This window comes from Nansenia antarctica (assembly GCF_963989245.1).
Source record: "Nansenia antarctica genome assembly, chromosome: 14".
Lineage (NCBI taxonomy): Eukaryota > Metazoa > Chordata > Actinopteri > Argentiniformes > Microstomatidae > Nansenia > Nansenia antarctica.
The window spans coordinates 17773397-17795198 of NC_137684.1; the positions used below are offsets into that span (position 1 = coordinate 17773397).

The 21802-nt window shown below is 42.2% G+C and overlaps 1 protein-coding gene and 1 long non-coding RNA gene across 2 annotated transcripts; one reads left to right on the forward strand and one right to left on the reverse strand.

The window, feature by feature from the left end:
* Positions 1 to 315: 315 nt before the first annotated feature.
* ric8a (RIC8 guanine nucleotide exchange factor A) lies at positions 316 to 14245 on the forward strand (the record flags this gene model as incomplete). Its single annotated transcript, XM_080544651.1, has 11 exons — positions 316 to 405; positions 3231 to 3278; positions 3439 to 3456; positions 7586 to 8212; positions 8538 to 8632; positions 8891 to 9041; positions 9991 to 10086; positions 10192 to 10336; positions 11854 to 11998; positions 12468 to 12587; positions 14068 to 14245. 11 exons carry the CDS (start codon positions 316 to 318, stop codon positions 14243 to 14245), a joined length of 1713 nt encoding a protein of 570 aa, XP_080400777.1.
* A 3065-nt stretch (positions 14246 to 17310) lies between these two features.
* LOC308170299 lies at positions 17311 to 18269 on the reverse strand. Its single transcript, XR_013937783.1, has 2 exons — positions 18128 to 18269; positions 17311 to 17519 (listed from the first exon to the last, which is right to left on the reverse strand). It is a non-coding gene; the product is annotated as an uncharacterized lncRNA (long non-coding RNA).
* Between the last annotated feature and the right edge of the window lie 3533 nt (positions 18270 to 21802).

The following is a 21802-nucleotide window of genomic DNA, read 5'->3' on the forward strand; positions in this document are numbered from 1 at the left end:
GTAATTATCTCAGATAGTTTTGTAAATGTCTCTAATAATAACATTGGCATTATGTCATGTTACGGATCAAGTCCATCCATGTCCATCCATAGTAGCCTATGTCGTAGGAGCCTATTATAAACTACAAATCCCGGTATGCTTTGCGGTACATTCGCAATCCTCCGCTAATCTTATCATCCCGGCTTTGGAGTTCCAGGGATCAGAGCAGGAGAGTGAAGATAACGGTGTGAGTCATATGATCATATTGCCATCGCAAGAGCCCGTACATGATTGTCGGCAAGGCGGATAACATTCGGGTGTACTTGGAACACAGTTATGAAAATGGATTTAAATGCCATCATAGAAAATATGGAAACGGGAGATCAAGATGCCGCATTGATTGCACTGCAGACGTATAATAAAGAGGTAACAATTTCAACATAATTATCAAGAAGGAATTTAAATGAAAGCTGCGTGTAATGTGTTCCTTTAGTTTGAGTTAAAACTATTGAGTGCAATTTGATGTCAATAAGATTGTATTTGAGATGATGTCACACCTGCCATCATGAAGTGGTGGTAGTCAATTGTAACAGAACAATGCGAGTGTTTTGTTCAACGACAGCATAGAAATGTTTAGGTTTTATGATCCTAGAGGTGTGTATACTGGTAGTACGGACCGGTTTGTGGAGAGCATTGCCAATAGACGCACTCTTGTTATTATACTTGGTATAATAATCTGTATAAGGCTTGAAAATGTGGCCAACTTCAACCCACCCAACAAACACAATTGTTCCCTCATCATCGGCGATGTTAAGAATCATGATGCCATGTATACATATATATTATTATTATTATAATAAGGCTACATATTCATAGCTTTCATGTGACGTCACAGCATAGTGGAAACGCCCACCTGACGGGCAAAAGGCACTTTTTGCGGGCAAAACCCACGGGCAAAACCCACTTTTTGCGGGTTAATAACTTTGATTTCCCGTGGGTTAGGAAAATAATTCCAACGTGTCCGGAAAGAGGAGAAGCCAGGGAATCGAAAAGTGTTTGAATGGAGTCGATCCTCCACTCCTATCACCGTGGACACAGCAAGGAGCGAATTCCCGGGTAGAAATATCCCCTCGACCCGCTGTCAGCGGGAGTTCCGTCCAGCAGCGGTAGAACTCCCGAACGCCCGGTTGATCGAGTTTCGTATTAAAAGTATATCTTCTCGGGGTGTCAGCGAGGTGGTTAAGGGCTCAAAATGACCGTATACTGATGGTGAATTTAGCAATAATAGTCTTGTATTTGTACCACCTCCATAACCGGTGTTATTCACGGAGAAAGCCGGTCAAGGACGCACCTTTTGCGGGTTAATAACTTTGATTCTCCGGGGGTTAGGAAAATAATTCCAACGTGTCCGGATAGAGGAGAAGACATGGAATCCAAACGTTTTTGAATGGAGTCGATCCTCTACTCCTATCACCGTCGTGTATCTTGATAGTTCTTCATGGGTGAGGTGGTCTAAATAGTAGGCAGCCGGTAAATCGCCATGTTGAGTGATGTTGCTATGATACTTTTTGCCCGTCAGGTCGGTGGTTGCTAGGGAAGAAACCACGTGACTGAAAGCTATGAATTCCTCTCTTGATATTGTGTGAATAATATGTGTTGTTATTAATACATACATTTTGTTATTAATACATTAATACAGTGGGATGATCTGTACTGAATTATCAGGGTAACCCCACGCAATAAACAGAGGAACTTTGAGCCTTCAGATCCTCTCAGGCTGATCCCTCGTCTCCCTCCAGACTGCCCTCCTACCCTGTGGAGGCTATCGCCTGGGCAACCAATCCCAGACCCTATGTAGTCAATGTTCTCACTTCCTAACCTTCACATTCAACATTTGTTTTGGAAAGTGGCTATGTTGAATATTATTGTATGCTTATATGCTCAGTTAAGTGTGTTCTGCTGATACAGGCCTATGGAATATATATATATATATATATATATATATATATATATATATACACACTGTACCAGTCAAAACTTTGGACGCACTTTCCCATTCAATTGAATGGGGAAGTGTGTCCAAATTTGGTGTTAACACCAATCAAACATCGCTTGAATGCCACAGCCTATTTGAGTACTGTTGCTGACCATGTGCACGATGCCCACGATTTAGCCATCTTCTAATGGCTAATTCCAGCATGATAATGCACCATGTCACAAAGCAAAGGTTGTCTCAAACTGGTTTCATGAACATGACCAAGAGTTCACTGGCCTTCCCAGTCACCAGATCTGAATCCAATAGAACACCTTTGGGATGTGGTAGCATCACAGCTTGTAAGTGCACCTGAAAAATCTTGAATTGTGTGATGCAATTATGTCATCATGAACCAGAATCTCAAAGGAATGTTTCCAACATCTTGTGGAATCAATGCCACAAAGAATTCAGACTGTTTTGAGAGCAAAGGGAGGCCCTGCCTAGTATTAGTATGGTGTTCCTAATAAAGTGTTCTGTGAGTGTGTATATATATATATATATATATATATATATATATATATATATACATGTATATATATTCAATTGAATGGGGAAGTGTGTCCAAACGTTTGACTGGTGCTGTAGATATTGTTGTGTCATAGATTAGTTGTACTGACAAGCTCCATCCATCTGTTTGCATCTTAACAGACTCTCCAATGCACTAATTTATTTTGCCATGCAACCATTCATTGGTGTGTAATTTTGAAATACGAATGTAAAGTCAGAGTTACCCTAACCCTATGTACATCACCAGAACCAGACGGCCATTCACAACGCATGCTTTTCCTTCCCCAAGTTACCTCTCAGAGACAGTTCACCAAGCAAAAGCAATCAGCCCAAGACCTATTTGGGTTTATATTGACGCAATAGGATTAGGACTGCCAGGCTACACAAATAGAATCCTGTGGCTCTGTCAAATCCTGTCCATCTAAATGGCTCTTGCCTGACGTGAGCTTAGTATTTCACTGAGGTTTAGTCAGATAAAACATTACCTCACATATTTTTGGGCATCCTGTCTGAAGACAATGTCACACACCTTTAAATCAGAATTGCAAGGGCAAAAGAACAAACTGCTCTGAGGCATTCCTTCCTGGAACACGAGTGTTCCATTATGCTAATTCCCCCTTGTTGCACTGATATGATATCTGCTTTTGTTGTGACAGGTTGTGTAAGTATTTTTAATATTATGCTTTTCTTATCTGTTTTTGCTTTTTAGAAGAGTCAATGCTTCACATTTAATTCAGAGGAAGAGGAAGATAGAGAGGTAGGGTTTTAATTTTTGTTGCACTGAAAACATCCACATCATCAGTCAATACCAGATAATGTGAGTCCTTGTATATCTATGTTGTGAAATTCTTATCCTTTAACTCTCTCTCTCTCTCTTTTATCTCTTTTCATCTCTTTCTTGCATGCCTGTGTATTAGGATGGAAGGTTACAAGAGGTATAAGTGTGAAGATGACATGTATGTTCTAGAATACTTTCACCCAAAGTTTATCTCTGAAACAAAATGCATTTACTATTGGGTATTAAATAATTTGGCGTAGGTATAAACCCCCTTTCCTCTGCTACCTAGTATGACCCATTGTAATTACATATAAATTAAGAAATAAACTCTGGGTTTCTGCGATGAACTATTAAATCTAGAGCTCTTTAGAGACCTAAAACACTGTTTTCATGGGGATCAACCTAAAGCAACTCTGGCTGTCAATCTACCAGGCCTAGACACACTCCCATTACCCATCTATTTACAAAATGTCTTCCATGTTCCTCCTGAGTCCTGGCCTGTTGGATCTGTCTATGTTGACACCATTTTGTCAGAAATTCAGGATAGCCTTATAGTTTGATAACCCATCATAACAATTCAATAACCCTATCCTATTTGGTCAACTTGGACATCCTTTGACCATGTCCATACACTATCCCTCTCTCCATAAATGCAGATAGTTGTCCAAGTCATGTCAAAGTTGACTGTGTGGGATGAGGACTTGAGGCAGGGCTTTGAAAATGCAGGCTGCCATCAGAAGACATTATGCAAGCCAGCTAGGCAGTCACTATCTATGGGGAGTTGATTTCAGTAAAGAGGTCTTTTAGCCAGCGACAATACTAATCACACAGCAGAATGCATTGTTTTGGCATGCAAACGCACTGTGTTTGTCTGTTATCACTTAAGGACAGCTTAGAAGCAAGCCTATTATCAATAGACAAACTCTGGTAACATACAGTACATACCAAATACAATTTAATGAGGACCATTTTCATTATCAAAATGGCCTTGGGTAAAGAACACAGGCAAGCTGAGCGAGATGTCAATCTAAACATCTAGTCTGACTCAGCGGCTGCATGATGCTGCCAGTCTCTGCCAGGCAGGTGTGTTCTGCTGTGAGCTCCAACAGTACTCCCTGTTAAAGGGATGGTGTCTCTACCCTGGCTCTGTTTGAGTAATGGTTTGATTGATTGATTGAAAACCTTTTATTGTCCCCAATGGGGAAATTTTGTTGTCAAACAGCTCAGTTAGGGCAGAAAACATTCAGTACAGAAAACAGAAAAACATTCAATAATGGTGTCCCTCTGTCTCTGTTAGCGGTATGTTATCTTTCCTCTGCCCTTGTTAAAGGGATGGTGTATCTCCCCTGCCCTTGTTAAAGGGATGGTGTATCTCCCCTGCCCTTGTTAAAGGGATGGCGTATCTCCCCTGTCCTTGTTAAAGGGATGGTGTATCTCACCTGTCCTATGTTAAAGGGATGGCGTATCTCACCTGCCCTTGTTAAAGGGATGGTGTATCTCCCCTGTCCTTGTTAAAGGGATGGCGTATCTCACCTGCCCTTGTTAAAGGGATGGCGTATCTCCCCTGCCCTTGTTAAAAGGGATGGCGTATCTCCCCTGCCCTTGTTAAAGGGATGGCGTATCTCCCCTGCCCTTGTTAAAGGGATGGCGTATCTCCCCTGCCCTTGTTAAAGGGATGGCGTATCTCACCTGTCCTTGTTAAAGGCAGGGTGTCTCTCCTATGTTAAAGGGATTCAAAACTCGATCCTCAAACCCTCGTATCCTCTGCTCCGTTTTCTGCCTGCTAACTTCTCAAAAAGCACTGGAGGAGAATATCTAACCTGGATCTCCTCCTCTAATGAGTTTTTGTAGGAAGTGAGTGGAGAACTGAGGAAAGGCCATTATCGTCTCTGTCCCTGAAGTGATGGTGTCTCTCTGTCTCTGTTAAAGGGATGGTGTCCCTTCTCTGTTCCTATTAAAGGGATGGTGTCTCTGTTCCTATTAAAGGGATGGTGTCTCTGTTCCTATTAAAGGGATGGTGTCTCTGTTCCTATTAAAGGGATGGTGTCTCTGTTCCTATTAAAGGGATGGTGTCTCTGTTCCTATTAAAGGGATGGTGTCTCTGTTCCTATTAAAGGGATGGTGTCTCTGTTCCTATTAAAGGGATGGTGTCTCTGTTCCTATTAAAGGGATGGCGTCTCTGTTCCTATTAAAGGGATGGTGTCTCTGTTCCTATTAAAGGGATGGCGTCTCTGTTCCTATTAAAGGGATGGCGTCTCTGTTCCTATTAAAGGGATGGTGTCTCTGTTCCTATTAAAGGGATGGTGTCTCTGTTCCTATTAAAGGGATGGTGTCTCTGTTCCTATTAAAGGGATGGTGTCTCTGTTCCTATTAAAGGGATGGCGTCTCTGTTCCTATTAAAGGGAACAGTCCTTACTCTGTCTCTGTTAAAGGGATGGTGTCCCTCTGTCTCTGTTAAAGGGATGGTGTCTCTCTGTCTCTATTAAAGGGATGGTGTCCCTCTGTCTCTGTTAAAGGGATGGTGTCTCTCTGTTCCTGTTAAAGGGATGGTGTCCCTCCTCTGTCTCTTTAAAGGGATGGTGTCCTTACTCTGTTCCTGTTAAAGGGATGGTTTCTCTTCTGTCTGTTAAAAGTAATGGTGTCCCAGTCCTCCCCAGTGTCTCTCTCTTTTCTGTTCTAGTGATGGATGACGGTGGCCAGACCCCTGACTGAGGCAGCTATAATTCTGTTTCTCAGGCCCTTAACGCACATTCAGGCCCCGCGGGGTACACACTTTACCGTACTCTTATCACAGAGTGCTCGTGTCTACTGGACAGACTCAAGGACTTCATTTGTGACAGGGTCTGGTGAAAAAGTCCCTAAGTTCACCAGACTCAAAGTGCAGATTGTCATACATTGACATCTGAAAATAGTTGAAGAAGATATGCTTATTGGAATGTTGGTATACCTCAAACGGAGAATGGGAGAAAATCGCTCTGAATCAAAACACGCGTTTGCAACCATCTCGTTGGTAGCTAGCTAGCAGCTAAAAAGGTAGCTGCTATATTAACATCTAACTGCATGTTTAGCACACCAGAACACATAAAAACATGCTAAAAACACATAACTACACATAATTAGATGATCACACAGTCCTTGCTTTTGGACATGTCCTAAAACATATGTTGTTTGCAAGACATATGACTAACCCAGTGGCCTACGAACAGGACGGCAGATGATACAGTGAATCTAATTGACTATAAGTATTTAATCTTTCTTAAGCTTTTTGGTCATTTGCGAGACTTGAGAATTGCTGGCATGCGGACCTTTTCACCAGACCGTGGCGCATCTAGTTATGGAGATGAGCTAATTTTTAGCTGCTAAACAATTGCAATGTTCTGCTCTGTTCTGCTAATGTAAAAATACATGGGATAAACTATTTATTTTATGCCTTTTGGCTCTAATGCAACATGATCCAACTGAAATAGATCTATAGTATGGGAATTAAACTGTCTCCTTTTTACAGGGTTGATATTGGGTGGCAGTGGTTACCTTATGAAATCACACGGCCCCGTTTTGACAGTGTGACAGTATTGTTTAAGAAGCTGCCAGTTATTCTCATGGCCTATGGGCAAGATTTCCTGCTTACTGTCCTCAGTCAAAAGAGACAGTTCTCGGTTTGTCCCTGGTGTGTGTATATATATTTAGAGTGTACTGCTGACTTTCTCAGAAAGTCAGAGAGTGGCTGGCATCTGCATGAATGTGTTCTTTCACCGCACACAGAAATAGGTTAGTTTGAAACTAGCTCTGTGAACTCGAAAATGTAGTTCAAAACAGAGTGCTCCACTTAAGGCCCATAGCTAATGCAGAATTCACCAGAGGCCATGGATGAAGAAAATGTTAACACCTAGACATTCCCCATTTACAGTATATTGGACCTCATGAAAACAGGACACTGCTCGCCCACCCTGAATGGGGAGATGGCAGGGGCCGTAGGTGGGGGGGGAGGGGTTATGTTAAACCAGCTCCTGGATGAAGTTGCCCCTATAGGCACTGATCTAGGATCAGCATATCAAGCATAATCCAAGATCAGTGTCTGGGGAGATGGCACAGACAGGTTGGCTATGTTCCAATATCCACACTACTAATATACCATTTAGAATGTGTGACCAATACATTGCTTCATTCGAACATGTGCCATGCTAGCATGGATATTGGAACACAAGCAGCAGTGTGTTTGATGATAAAAGGAACTACTGTGTTTGTTCACAGTTAGTCATGCTGTTGTGATGCGTTGCGCCCCCTAGAGGTTGGGAGAGCTAGTGCTGGGTTTCCTGGAGCGGGACCTGCAGCCGTCCTGCCAGCTGGCCTGCTTGGAGACCATCCGCATCCTGTCACGGGACAAGAACAGCCTGGGCCCCTTCATCACATTTGACGCCCTCCAGACCCTCAGCCACCATGCCGGCATCACCCACGGTCACGACGGCGCCCCCGAGAACCCCGACCTGGACGTGATCGTGGAGGCCCTGAAGTGCATCTGCAACATCATCTTCAGCAACGCGGAGGCGCAGGAAGTGGGGTCGGAGCTGCAGCTGATGGTGGGCATCGCAGAACGCCTCAAGCAGTGCCACGAGGGCCAGTGGAACCATGAGGTGCGGTTCTTCGACTTGCGCCTCACCTTCCTCCTCACCGCCCTGCGCAAGGACATTCGTAGCCAGCTGGCACGGGAGCTCCGGGGGGTCAGCCTGTTGGCCGACGCCCTGGAAGCCACCTTGGGCCTGTGCTGGCCGGACACACTGGAGGTGGCGCGCGCCGACGCGGAGGACTTGGCCGAGCTGCCGCCCCTCAGCAGGGAACAGATAGAGCGTGCCATGGAGATCCTGAAGATCCTCTTCAACATCACTTTCGACACCAACCGCCGCAAGCTGGATGAGGTGAGGACTGACAGTGGAGGCCCGTCCTTCATAGCTTCTTGAGGCTTTATGTGTGTAGCCTGATAGGTGATCTTTTAAAGAAATAATAACAATAATGACCGTGATGATCAATGATCTATGATGTATCTATAAAATGATGATAACGATAATGTTTTTTTTTTATTGTAAATTGTGCTATATATCGCATTGGGTGGAACTCAACCGCCCATTATCACCCTATTATATTAGTGACGCTGTGCATTGTACTGTTGCATTGTGTTGTGTATGCAGTGGGAGTACATCTAATATGATATCATCAAGGATGTTGTTTCTATCTCTCCTCCAGGAGGAGGCAGCGTCCTACAGACACCTGGGGGCCATCCTCAGACACTGTCTCATGAGCACAGCTGACGGAGAGGACCGCACAGAGGAGTTCCACAGGTGAGAGGGGTCAACAACACACACACACACACACACACATTATACAAGTCACTTTATTTAGCTTTCGATTGAAACAGGCCAAAGGTAGACACTTTTGAAGCTCTACTGTCTTATAATCATGTCCAAGTCCTGTCAAGTGACCTTAGCTTGTGACGCTCAGATCAAACTTGGCAAAATGTTTCCTGCCCTGAGACACAACCACATACTTTAGATGTTTTCTCCCTCCTATTGTGTGTCTTGTCCCCCCCCTACCTGCAGCCATGCAGTGAACCTGCTGGGGAACCTGCCTCTGCCCTGTCTGGACGTGCTGCTCATGCCCAAGGTCCAGCAGGGCTCTATCGAGTACATGGGGGTCAACATGGACGCTGTCAACATGCTGCTGGACTTCATGGAGAAGAGGCTAGACAAGGTGGGGCCGTGTCGTACAACAGTACGACCTTTAAATACAGCGAAAGAGTTCAAGACATCTTTATCTGGCGCGTCGAATGAAATAACATGGTGGTTTGAGCTCTGTAAAAACCTGCTTCTCCCTTTAGGCAGGAGTAGGACTTCCCACACAGGTACTGTAGATGCATCGGCAATTAAGTTATTGAAATAAGGCACTGTTAAAAACATTGCAATTCCATCCTTTGAATAAGATTAAATTCCATCCTTATGAACATTGCAACTCCATCTTTTGAATATGATTCACGTCAACATGTTTTTACAAGGATGCTTTAAACACTTGCATTGCATGCAACCTACATTTGGATAGACTTCATGTCTGCTGGATTAAAGATATCTTATATTTCTCGGAACTTTCTTCTCTCTCTGTGGCCCATCTCTTGTCGTCAGTTGTTTATGGATAGTGGAATGGTTAGCCTGCAGAGGGTGCTTGTGTGGCTGTTATGTAATTACGTCTCTTACTGAGCTGTTATTGTTGTCGAGACGGGTGTTATGGAAAGCATCTCAGGGCCTCAGGGATCGTCTTAAAAACAGCCAGGACACAGCTGGGACTCTAATCACATTAATGAAACTGGCGCCTCTTCTCCTCCACATCATCTGAAGATATGTAAAATGTAGGTTATGTCAAATGACAGGACCCACTGCTAGAAATAAATGATCTATGTAGCTATCTCTGGTTTGCCTGTTTCCAGATACTGTATGTGCTTAGGTGGCCAACCCCCACTATGACTATATGACATGACTAAACATAATATGTTGATGATATTACAATGTGTGAGTTAGGAGCTAAATGCTAAAGAACATACTGTACATGTACATATCTGGAATCAGGCTAATCTCTGGCACTTGCAATGTCTTGTGCTTGGAACTTGACAAATACACAAATAAATGTATCTCTTTCTCTCTGTCTCCAGGGTAACAAGCTGAAGGAGACCCTCCTCCCGTCTCTGAACCTCCTGACAGAGAGCGCTCGCATCCACAGAGAAACCAGGAAGTTCCTCAGGATGAGGGTCAGTTACAGTCTTGTGGCTTGTCAATCATTGCTCAATGAGTGGGTTCCTGATGTATTGTGTGTGTGTGTGTGTGTGTGTGTATATATTGTGTGTCAACTGTAGGTACTTCCCCCTCTGCGAGATGTGATGAATCGACCTGAGGTGGGGGATGCCCTTCGTAATAAGCTTGTTCGCTTGATGACATACATTGACACTGATGTCAAAAACTGCGCAGCTGAGTTCCTGTTTGTCCTCTGCAAAGAAAGTGGTAAGAAGAATGTCCTCATTCGATCAACATAGAAAACAGTGCCTATATATTTCTACAAAGCACACTGTAGGCCTACTCGTTTAACATGAACCTTTATCATTTAATTTAATTATTTCAGTTGCTCCATTATTTTCACACAATAGATATAATAATAAATAAAAAATAATATTTTTTTATAATAATGCATTTATTTTGTATAGTGCTTTTATCAGTTGTAGTGACCACTACGTAGGACCAGGTATAAGCACAACCAAGGTACAGGACAACAGGGAACAGTTCAGCCGCACTGGGTGTATTTAATAAAAGATGACTCGTACAGGGCATAAAGTTCAACTCAGATCACCACCTGGCGTTAAAAGTGTCCAGTGGGTGGCCTGGGGTGGTCCAGTGGTCGAACACTGCGGTCTACAGTGCACACGTGTCGGCATGGGTTCGAATCCGGCCTATGCCCTGCTGACATGCCCTCTCTTCCTTACTTTCCTGTCTGTCTTCACTGTATCTGTTCAATAAATTGAAAAATATGAGTGGTACTGCCCCACTCAGAAAATAATTACTTAAAAAAAAATCTGGGTGGGTCGGAGGGGCTACAGGCTCCACTCGATAGCTGTCGAGCTCTCTCTCCACTCTGTTTACGGGCTATGCCCTGGATCAGTCTGCTGACAGAGAAGACACATTAATACCATTTGCCACAGGATTGTTCAGCCGGAGACTGGCTCTCCCCCCTTTGTGACCGGCAGCTCCACTCCTCCTTATCTGTGCCTCCCGTAAGGGGCACGTGTGGCACGTTGGGCTACGCGAGCCCGCGGTTTGCTTCCCGCGGCCATCCTGATTGCAGGATGCAAGGCAGCCGTGCATCATTACGGTGCCCTGCCGGTGGAATGGCCGCTGTCCGTGGTGCTGGTGTCAATACCCGGTACTCTGTGGTGCTGGTGTCAATACCTGGTACTCCGTGGGGCTGGTGTCAATACCCGGTACTCCGTGGGGGTCAATACACAGTACTCAAAGACACTACATTCCACGGAGCGAACAAGAACATAATAGATAAATAAATAAAACAAAAGCACGGTTAATAAAAACAACAATAACCATAGTTTAGGGTTAAAAGTATGTATGGAATGGGAGTTTTTATTACTCAGCAGAAAAGATGCATTGTATGCATTCTACGTCTGCAGTATAAAAAGCAGAGCAGCTAGATTTCCTCTGAAAAGTGTTCTTTTATGTGTGAAACACCTCGTATTGAATAAAGGTTGTTGACAGAATAGAGTAGAACAAAGGTTGTTGACAGAATAGAGTAGAACATCAACTCAATATCTGGTGACTTAAACAAGTAGCAGGTTGCAGGTTGATAATATGTACAAAAAGAGTGGTTTGTACACAGAAAAGCAGACAATGATAATAATAATAATAAATAATGATGATGATGATAATAATAATATTATTATATAAAAATAATTATAATTATTTAATCCATTTCTATGCACAGGGGAAGAACATACTAACATGTAGAACATTAACAGTCTCCAGGTTCATAAAGTATACAGGATATGGTAACGCAGCAGGTCTGCTGGCCGCCCGCGGGCTGATGCGAGGAGGGACTGACACTGGCACCTACTCTGAGGATGACGACAGCGACACAGAGGAGTACAGGGAGGCTAAAGCTCAGTGAGTCTCACACACACACACGCACACGCACACACGCACACACACAGTTAAGATTGCATTCTTGTTCCAGTTATGTTGGTCATACTTGCAGTACATATATGTAAAAACATGTTGTTGAGAAATCTTGTTTGCATTCATCTTAACTGATAAGGATAATCTGAATGCATGACAGAAATCAAGTACCTCAGATGTTTTCAACTCCAATCTTGGGGTGCCTTTCCCACAAGGTTGCACATTGCTGGTGTAACACAGCACTAAAATATTGGTTTAAATTGATTACCAAGCCCTTGATCAGCTGCTGGGCTAGATCACACATGTGACACACAACTGAAGTTATCCATAGACTGACTGAGGGTATGTCCATCCCTGTGTGTGTGTGTGTGTGTGTGTGTGTGTGCGTGTGTGCGTGTGTGTGTGTGTGTGTGTGTGTGTGTGTGTGTGTGTGTGTGTGTGTGTCTGTCATGGTCAGGATCAACCCTGTGACAGGCCGAGTGGAAGACGAACAGCCCAACCCCATGGAGGGCATGACTGAGGAGCAGAAGGAGCTGGAGGCCATGAAGCTGGTCAACATGTTTGATAAACTCTCCAGGTAAACAATCGTTTTCTGGTTTATTTTCTGGTTTTTATTGAATTTCACATAAAGACATGTACTCAACAGGGCATCCGAACAACTAGTGTCTGTGGGGACAGATAAGAGTAGAAAACTAGTTTTGCACTTCCCTATATGCAGTACTTCGTCCATAAACAATAACAGAGCATGTTCTTCTTTTCTTTTTTTAAACAAACAAAAAACTGGGGGCGGGGGGCATGTCACATATCAGAAATAAACAGAAAAGAAAATGACACTACAAATGCGATAGATACCCCTAGGGGGGGATCACCCTCATCAGAGACAACATCCAAGTCTTACATTCCTAAACACAGCGGCAGCACAAACACCAACACAGCAAATAATATACATTGTAGCCCATACATTACAAATCTGTTACACATTAGTCTGGTGTATTTACCACTGGGGAGAGTGTAATCCACCAAAGGTAAGCAATAGTTGATGTGGAACCTGGTGTGCCAGATCCTGTGGTAATCACATGATCATTAGGCTAAATAAATAGATTAAATATATGATCAACTGATTTCTCACAGACCTGCTGACCTACGACTCCATATATGAGTACAATGATTACTGAGAACTGAGAATGGGAAAATTATTTGGATTTGTAATGTAGATTTGCATTGAGAGACACTATACTCATAGGGTATCAACGTATCTGGCCAGTGCTGGTGATATCACATTATGAGAACAGCCAGTGTGGCCTGTGTCAGCGGGAGGTGTGTGTGGGATGCAAGTGTTCTTCGGTAAACAATATAGCCACTGACAGATACAGTATGCTATCCTGATTCTCTGCAGGTTATGGGACAATTACAGGGTCGTTATATCATGTGGGTGTTAAACACTACTCCAGACATTGTACATCATCTGGTTATCAGTGTGCCAGTCCAACACAGAATAGGCCAATAGAATAATCTGGAAAACACCCATTGGACACCTCAGCTGCTCACTTCAGCAGTGCTGCAGGCCTCCAGTAGGAGTTCTCATCTGCTGTCACTGAGGGTCGTAGAATATTCATACCCTCAGGCAGTAGCTGCTACTGACCGTCAACTGGTGCTTAAACCACTCCAGGTCAAAATCAGACCACTTGCCGCCTGATGTTCTGCTATTACTGATGAATATGGTTAAAATACCCTACACAGAAGCAGCTCATATATCCAGCCAGTGACAAAAAACAGCCTCCGTTTTTGTTTATTCACTGTTAGAGCGGGAATGCTCAGCTCCTCAGTCCTGATATTGTGCAGAGCAACGTATCTGTATGCTAGTGTTACTTGGTCCATTACTTTCATGTAACACACAAGACAACAACTAACTAGAAGTGCACATGGATAATAAAAACAACCGCAACTTGTTAATCATGAATCATGTTATCAATGAGTAGACCTACTGTCCGTTGGAACACAGCAATGCAGCTCTAGGTTTTATAATAAGCTCAACATCGTGATTATTTCATTGTCAGGAGTCATCTCATCCAGCCGATGAAACTGGGGTCGGACGGAACGATGACGGAGCTGAGCACCGCCGACTTTGAGCAGATGACCCGGCAGGGACCATTCATCACTCAACAACAACAACAACAACAACAACAACAACAACAACAACAACGCAACTCTGACAGCGAGGAGGAGATTGAGTAAAATAACTGTCACCTCATCTGATGTGTTGCAAGGGCTCTGTAGGCTAAGGGAGTTGTGTGACAATATTAGCATTTATTTAAGTGAGTTAATGTGTGAGGTTTTCAGTCTAGATGAGATTGAACTCACACATTGTAGAGACAAAAAGTCACTAAAGACACACAGAATACCCTCCATAGGCTCCACCAAACCAAAGAGCACCCAGATATGTTTGGATATGGGATTTACCAGAAAGAACGACCATCTCCTTGAGATAGAGTTGTGTAGTGTCTACCCACCTTGATCCCTGTTAGTCGAAACGCCCACTGTGTACTAAAAGTACAGCTTCTGAGTAGCATGTGAAATGTAAACTAGCTTGTTAAGTCCCAAAGGTGTGCCCTGGGTTGTGCTTATTAGGTGGCATTTTAGCTGCTTCAGTTTCTATGGAACCCTGGTTTTAATGCTGTTTGCCTTTTGAAGGTGAAACAGTACTCTATTGGGCAACTATCTTGTATATGTTGTTTCAAGTTGACTTGAATTTAGTTCAATCGCATAACAAAGATTGAAACAGTTTCCTGTCCATTTGGTCCCTGTGCTTTTTTCCTGAATTTACAGAACATTTATTCAAATTGTTTATGAGTACAATTGTTAGAGTAAACCGTGCGATGAGTACACATGTTTCAGTGAATTGGGCAATTTTTTAAATGTTGCATTGTTCTCTACAACAATCTAGAGATCAATTAATGCACAGAAAGCGGTAAATCAAGCAATATATTATATTATTGTGAGACGTCTTCATGTTTCCTGACGTTTTAGGGTTGTCTTGAGGTGGTCTGCCTCCATGCTATCTCAGATAGGCAAACATGATCATTTGAAATGGTGACATGGGGATTTTAATGTATGAAAAAGAATCCAAATGTATATTTACTGTACCCTAATTTATATTGTATTGTACATCTATTAACTCTAATGTGAGGTTGAGTAAAGATGTTCCAAAATCCTTGTCTGTGGTCTCTCGTGTATGTGTCATAACAATTGCCATGTTTAAAAAAATAAAATAAAAACGTCATTCAACATACCGGTAGTGCAGTATTTGAAAACAGTTACTCTGCATACACATAAGCCCTTATTGGTATATGCCTTAGTGAGGCAACTGGAGATGTCCATGACTCAAGGAAGAGCATGGCAATGGATTTGGTTGGAAGCCCAGTCTTATCAAGGCCTCTGGTTCATTGGTCCCAAACACATAACAAAGGCCCCCTTCAAAGCTCTCAGTGAGAGGGGTAATTTGAAGGGAATACAGCTAATCTAGAGATAATTATATGAATGTAAATAGGTGAGTGGTCGAATGGATACGATATGTCTGGCAACTACTGTATAGTACCTCACACCAAGATGCTGGTAACAACTTAAATACTTGGCATACACTATATACTTGGTGCCCATGGGTATAAGACAATTCATACTTATCTGCATGACATCACAATGGAAATATCAACATTTATTCATAATTTGAACTCGAGCTGCAGTAATGTTGTATACATTTCGTATCGCCAAAGTTGTCAGAAAGTAGTCAGAGAGTTGTCTTGTCAAACCAGCCAGTACATTAACCCATGACTTCTAACTGTGTGTGAGAGTGAGTGCTGTGATGGTATCAGAGCGTCACAATGTTATTGTGAACTGTGTGAGATAAGAGAGTGGGAGCTGTGTATCTGGATTCCCCCCAAGAGATATGCCAAACAAAGTCTGTAATCTAGAACTGTGGACAATCTATCTAGCCTAAAGTACCTGGGTGCTAGGTAAAAGAAAGTGGCAAATGGTTTAGCAAGTGCAGTAGGATTCTTTGAAATGTTGGATTATATTGTGGGCAACCAAACAGCTTCAAGTCCAACACTAACAAACCTAATGAACACCTGAATGTCTAAAATGAAGACTATGGTTAGTTTAGGAGTTGAATCTGGTGAGGTGAGGTAAGGCTGGGCTGGAGAACCAGTGTGACCCCAATTCAGCCTCTGAGGACTGGCGTTGCATGCCCTAGATTACAAGGGAAATACTGCCATCTGGTGGGTGAGCAAGATTATTTTCTATTAGAAAATGCTTCTTGGTGGCCTGGGTTGGTCCAGCACCATGGTCTACAGTGCATACATTATGCCCATGTCGGTATGGGTTCGAATCCGGCCCATGCCCTGTTGACATGTTCTCTCTACTTACCTTCCTTTCTGTCTTCACTGTATCTGTCCAATAAAGTAAAAAAAAGCATGTGGGACTGCCCCACTCAGAAAAAGAAATTAAATACTGCAATTCAACAGTCTAAGATAGAAAATTAATTTAAGGCGTTCATTCCAACACAGCAATTTCAAGTGTCATTGTTTCGGATATAGTTGAGCCTTTACCAGAATTGTTAATTGTGACGATTGTGATTGGGTCATTTTGGAGTCATATCATTTAATATAGCAAATGCACATAGTAGGTGTGTGCATAAGGGGGGACTAGTAACTGAATTAATGTTGTCTCACTAAGAGTATTTGTCTGACAGGAACTTCAGAACAACACAGACTAAACCAATCATGAACTCTAAGTCCCTGTCTGGGCCGTAGCTGTTTATTACGATGGCTTACCCTGATTAGCCTCTGAGTCATAATGTAGGTTGTGTTTCAGCTACTAGCCGACTCTAGCAGCTTTGCATCAATGTGTGAATACCTAATGTGGGAGTGGGAGTGCCTAAACCTGATGTCATAATGGCATCGGTCCAAAAGTCTGTCCTCTAACCTATACTGAATGTATGACCTTATCAGACACCTTGCAACAGTTGATTACTTGTCACTTATTCAGTTGTTTATTAGCAGAGCGACAATAATATGTGTTACTAATCCACCTGCAGCGCCAGCCACAGCACACCTGTTGACATCAGAGCGGGAAGCTTTTTGGCCGGGGGGGAACAGAGGAATTCTTCCAAGATCAGAACCATGGTGGCTATTCTATGGGCATTGTGCTCTAAGGGCACTACTCTGACTTGAGCAAGACAGGCCCATCCGACACCATTTGTTAACTTCTGTGTTCTGTTACATATGAATACGAGGCACCTGCGGTGTTGGTTGGTACATTAATTTATTAAGGTGTTACAAGATTATTAAGAGACATCATCTGGAGTAAGGTGCAGGCAGCGGGCTGGACGGGACACGGTGGGTCATACAGAAGCTTCTTAGTGCTTTGTCTTGTAGCTCTCCAGGTGTGCCAGGACCCACCCAGAGGGCCCCAGGATGGTCACAAACATGGTCATCAGTGCAAAGGCTTGTTGCTGGAGAAAGACAGCACAGGTAGAGCATGTTTACTACACTGATAGTCATAAATGTCTTGCCCCATAACAGCATGCCTAGATTGAACAGGGTTTCTAGCTTTAAGACTCACTAGGCACAATCGGACTATATTTTGTCATCAAGGTCATATCATTGGCAACAATTCAAGTAGGCTACAGGCACAGCTTGATCACAAGACAGGAAATACTGTATAAACAGCCCATATCATTCTAAAACGAGGAACTCGAGGCAAACGTAGTTTACTTTCACTATTTACTGCGCAATCTATTTCAAGTTATTTAATGTGAATAAAAAAAGATTGAATCATAAAGTAAATACGTGAACGGGCTTAAAGGAATAATGGCGCTATTATGGGCTCTTTGCCAAACTGACGTTATTACGCATGAAGATCATGGCAATGACAAGTCACAATCTAGTTAATGTTTAGAAAATCCGACGGACACATACAAACAAAACATACGTAGGCCTACACGTATTTTTCAGCTTACTAGTAATTAAAGGGTTGGTCATGAATGAATGCGCAAACTTTTATGCGCGTGTCACACACGCTCTAGGAAAGTGCGCAACAACCTGCCGCATTATTACTTACGCCCGCCGTTATCTCATGCCTCGCAGGTTTCGATGAAAGACGGGCTTTGGAGGCGATCTGAGACCTCACTGCGCTCCTCAGAAGGTTTACGGAACCGTTAAGTGCAGACATGGTGCCTCTAGTCTAAACCTTTAGTAGTCTCAAGTCCAATGGTCGGGGGGAGCAGTCCTGTGTATCGAGCTCAGGAACTCCAGTATGTCCGTCAGAGGTGGGAGTGGATGTTGTCTACCTGCCAAGTTGATAAAAGGTCACAATAAAAAAAAATGTTGTCTGCGCCTATTGGAGCGCTGCTCCGCTCCGCTCCCCTCCCGCTGAAATAGCCTGGCGGGGATTTAACTGGCCAGCTCAGTAACGGTGCGCCCCTCAGACAGCCTGTGTCCTCGTCTCACCTCGCAGATATGCAACACGGACGGCAATAACAACTGTGGAGAGCGTTTCGTGACGTTAGAAGTATAAGGTTCTATCTCAATTTTTGTCAAAATTGAGTTTCTTACATAATCTGATCCATTAGGTGTTTATTAATGCCTGTGTGTTGTTATTTTTTTTTTAAAATGTTGACATTTTTGAGTTAGTAATTAATCAAATACAAAGGTTCCATCTCACAAACATAATGGAATGTAAAAACGTTGACGCTCAATATCTCTGAACTGCCCTAAACGGAGATAGAACCTTATCATTCTAAGCTCACGGTTTGTAATACAAACGTTGTATTCATAGTATCAGAGCATCAAAGCATGAATCATTGTGTAGGAGACTCATTTAAGTATACATTCGGGGGTATTACAAACATCTGATCAGAGTTTAAAACATCAAATGTGTCATTGCTGTTGTAAGAGCTGAGGCTGTAATGAGACAGGCAGACAGGCAGACAGGCAGCGTTGTGTGGAGACAAGGGGTTAGCGGAGATTAGGCGTTATTGCGTTGTGGAATCACAGACGTTAGTGATTTTAACGGTGTTTCCGTCAATTCCGTGCAATAATACATCAACCTTAACGTATAGGTTTGCATGGGTACGCTATAAATTTCGTGTGTAGGCTATAGCCTACTGTAGCATACAGTCAGTCATGTCCTGCCCTGCTATTTGCTATTTTCTCAATGAAGTATCCGAGCCTATCATCTCACAAAAGTATGGATATAGTTCTAAATTGCGTGAGATATATAACAGACAGGCTGTCAATGTTTCCTTTGAATTCAAGCCGTACATAGTACATGCTGGAACTATGTATATCCTTTTTTATTATTGTAAAAAAAAAAAAAAAATATATATATATATATATATATATTTATATATATATATATATTGGACCCGTCTGATTGGAAGAAATTTCGAGCTGTCAGATTGGCCGAAATTTCTATCCATCTGCTCGGCTGAAATTTCGACCCCTCTGTTTGGCTGACATTTCGAGCCGTCTAATTGGCCGACATTTCGAGCGGTCTAATTGGCCGATATTTCGAGCCATTTGATTCGGCAAAATGTTGAGCCTTTTGATGAACCTGTTTGGCTGACATTTCGAGCCCCTGATTGGCTGACATTTCGAGCCCCTGATTGGCTGACATTTCGAGTATTGTGTATGATGTTATTTAGTTGTGAATAGGCATCTGCTGTAAGTTCACTGTATATTTAGGTTTTCGAAGCATTTTCTGATTATTTGCTCTGTTGAAGTATCTCTGCCATTATATTTTTCTTATGTGCCATGTATACTGTTTGCAATGGAAAATTGATTACCCTTCATATTTCTCTTCCAAATCCAATGTAGATGACCCTACAATTTGACTAAATCTATCCTGAATGAGCAGTTGTTCTGCAAATGACAGTAGCCTACATACAGATATTCATTTTTCTATAACTCATATTTGGAATTGCCAAAATAATTCCCATCATAGGCTTACACTAAGTAATGCAAAACATTACTGAACTGTTTGATTTAACTTCAGTTGAATCACTACATTGTTGTAGCTCTGCCTCATGTGAGACATTCCCTCCACATTCCTTAATGGTATGCTGTATAAAACCCTTCAGTTATTTTTAGGTTAAGGATTCACCACAAGATGGCCCATCTGCGTCATTTCGATATCCAGCATGTTATGAATCTTGTGTACATGTACAGTATTACTTGTAATTATCTGCTTACAAAACATTTTCAAGTAAGGACTCCCATTTTCGCTCCACTATTGAGTTGAAACTGAAGTGGTACTATCGGTTGCCCAACCAGGTCCTCTGTTTATATGATGTTATTACCTTAAAGCTGAACCTGCAATGGTTCTTCTATTACCCTCACATACCCAGTAGATGATGCTGTTCAACTTGTTCTCACATTTGCTCCACATAGGTAGTAACTATGGCAGTTTTGGATCACTCATCATGATCTGACTATGTACAGGAATGTGAGAAGTGGGGAAGTTCAATTGCTGATGACTTTATATTTTTTTTTCATTGAATATGAGCATGGCAAGTTTTTCATTTAGCAATACAGTACTGTATTCTGATCCCATTTCTGTAACATTCATAGCTTAGCCGTAGAAGATGGATATGCTACATGTATGTGTTAAGTCATTCTGTAGCACCAAGACAACAATATTGCTCTGTGAAAAGAGTTATCTGACCGAAACAGCCTTTGCACAACTTCCTTAATATGAGCAATTAAAAGGGTTAGTATCTAGAACTAATTGTTTTGTTATTCTTCGTAAACAGATCATTAAGATACAAATCCTTAACTTACAATTGCAGAGATCTCTGAGACTACAGAAAATGTCCTTGACTTTGAGATGAAGTTCTCTAGGGGGCATTTTTACTTAGAGCAGACCACAGACAAGGGACTCATGTTGTCCAGTAATTTTGCAGTTTTTCTGAAATTGTGTCATAGTGCCAGAAATTGATTCTAGCGTTTTGTACAGTGAGGCTATTCTCAATCCCTCATACTGTATATCACATGCCAGAAGGAACACATCTCAGATCTTGGGTGTTAAACAACAATAGATTTCACACACATCTCCTCTGTGTGTGAGGCAGATATGTCTACACTGAATACTTACTACTGACATGTCAACAACAACAACAACAACAACAACAATGACAAAATCAAAAGACACGTGACAGTAGTAATATCTAAGCCATTTTAATCATGGGTGATCATTCATCATTGCTCTATTCAGAACAGTACATCTTAATATTATCACAATAATGGCATTTAAACATACAAGGAGAATATCAACAATGCATTGAAAATGTACATTTAGAAAATATTTCAGTATCAATCAATCATCTTTCTCAGAAAATTCTTCAAAGTAACATAATTCATACAGTATACTATATCTCAAAATATGACTCCTCTCTACTGGATGAGTAGATACTAAGTGGCCATAAGTCTTCTAGGCTTTCTGAACTCCAGTGATCTCAACCTCTGGAATCCTATGAGAAAAGCCAATGTTAGAGTAAGTGGTTAGTTAGGCATTCTTGACAGTACATACAAAGATGGCTCGGCTGACCACAAGTGAAGCATGACTTAGGCAATTATGCTATGAGGCTAACGATATGATTTGTTGTATGATGTTGCAATTTGAATAACATGTAATAAGAATTGAAAAACATGTAATGTAATTGAATAACATCCTAGTCAGTTGTACAACATTGTGACTGACCTTTGATTACTCTGTACAAGCCAATCGACCCTGACT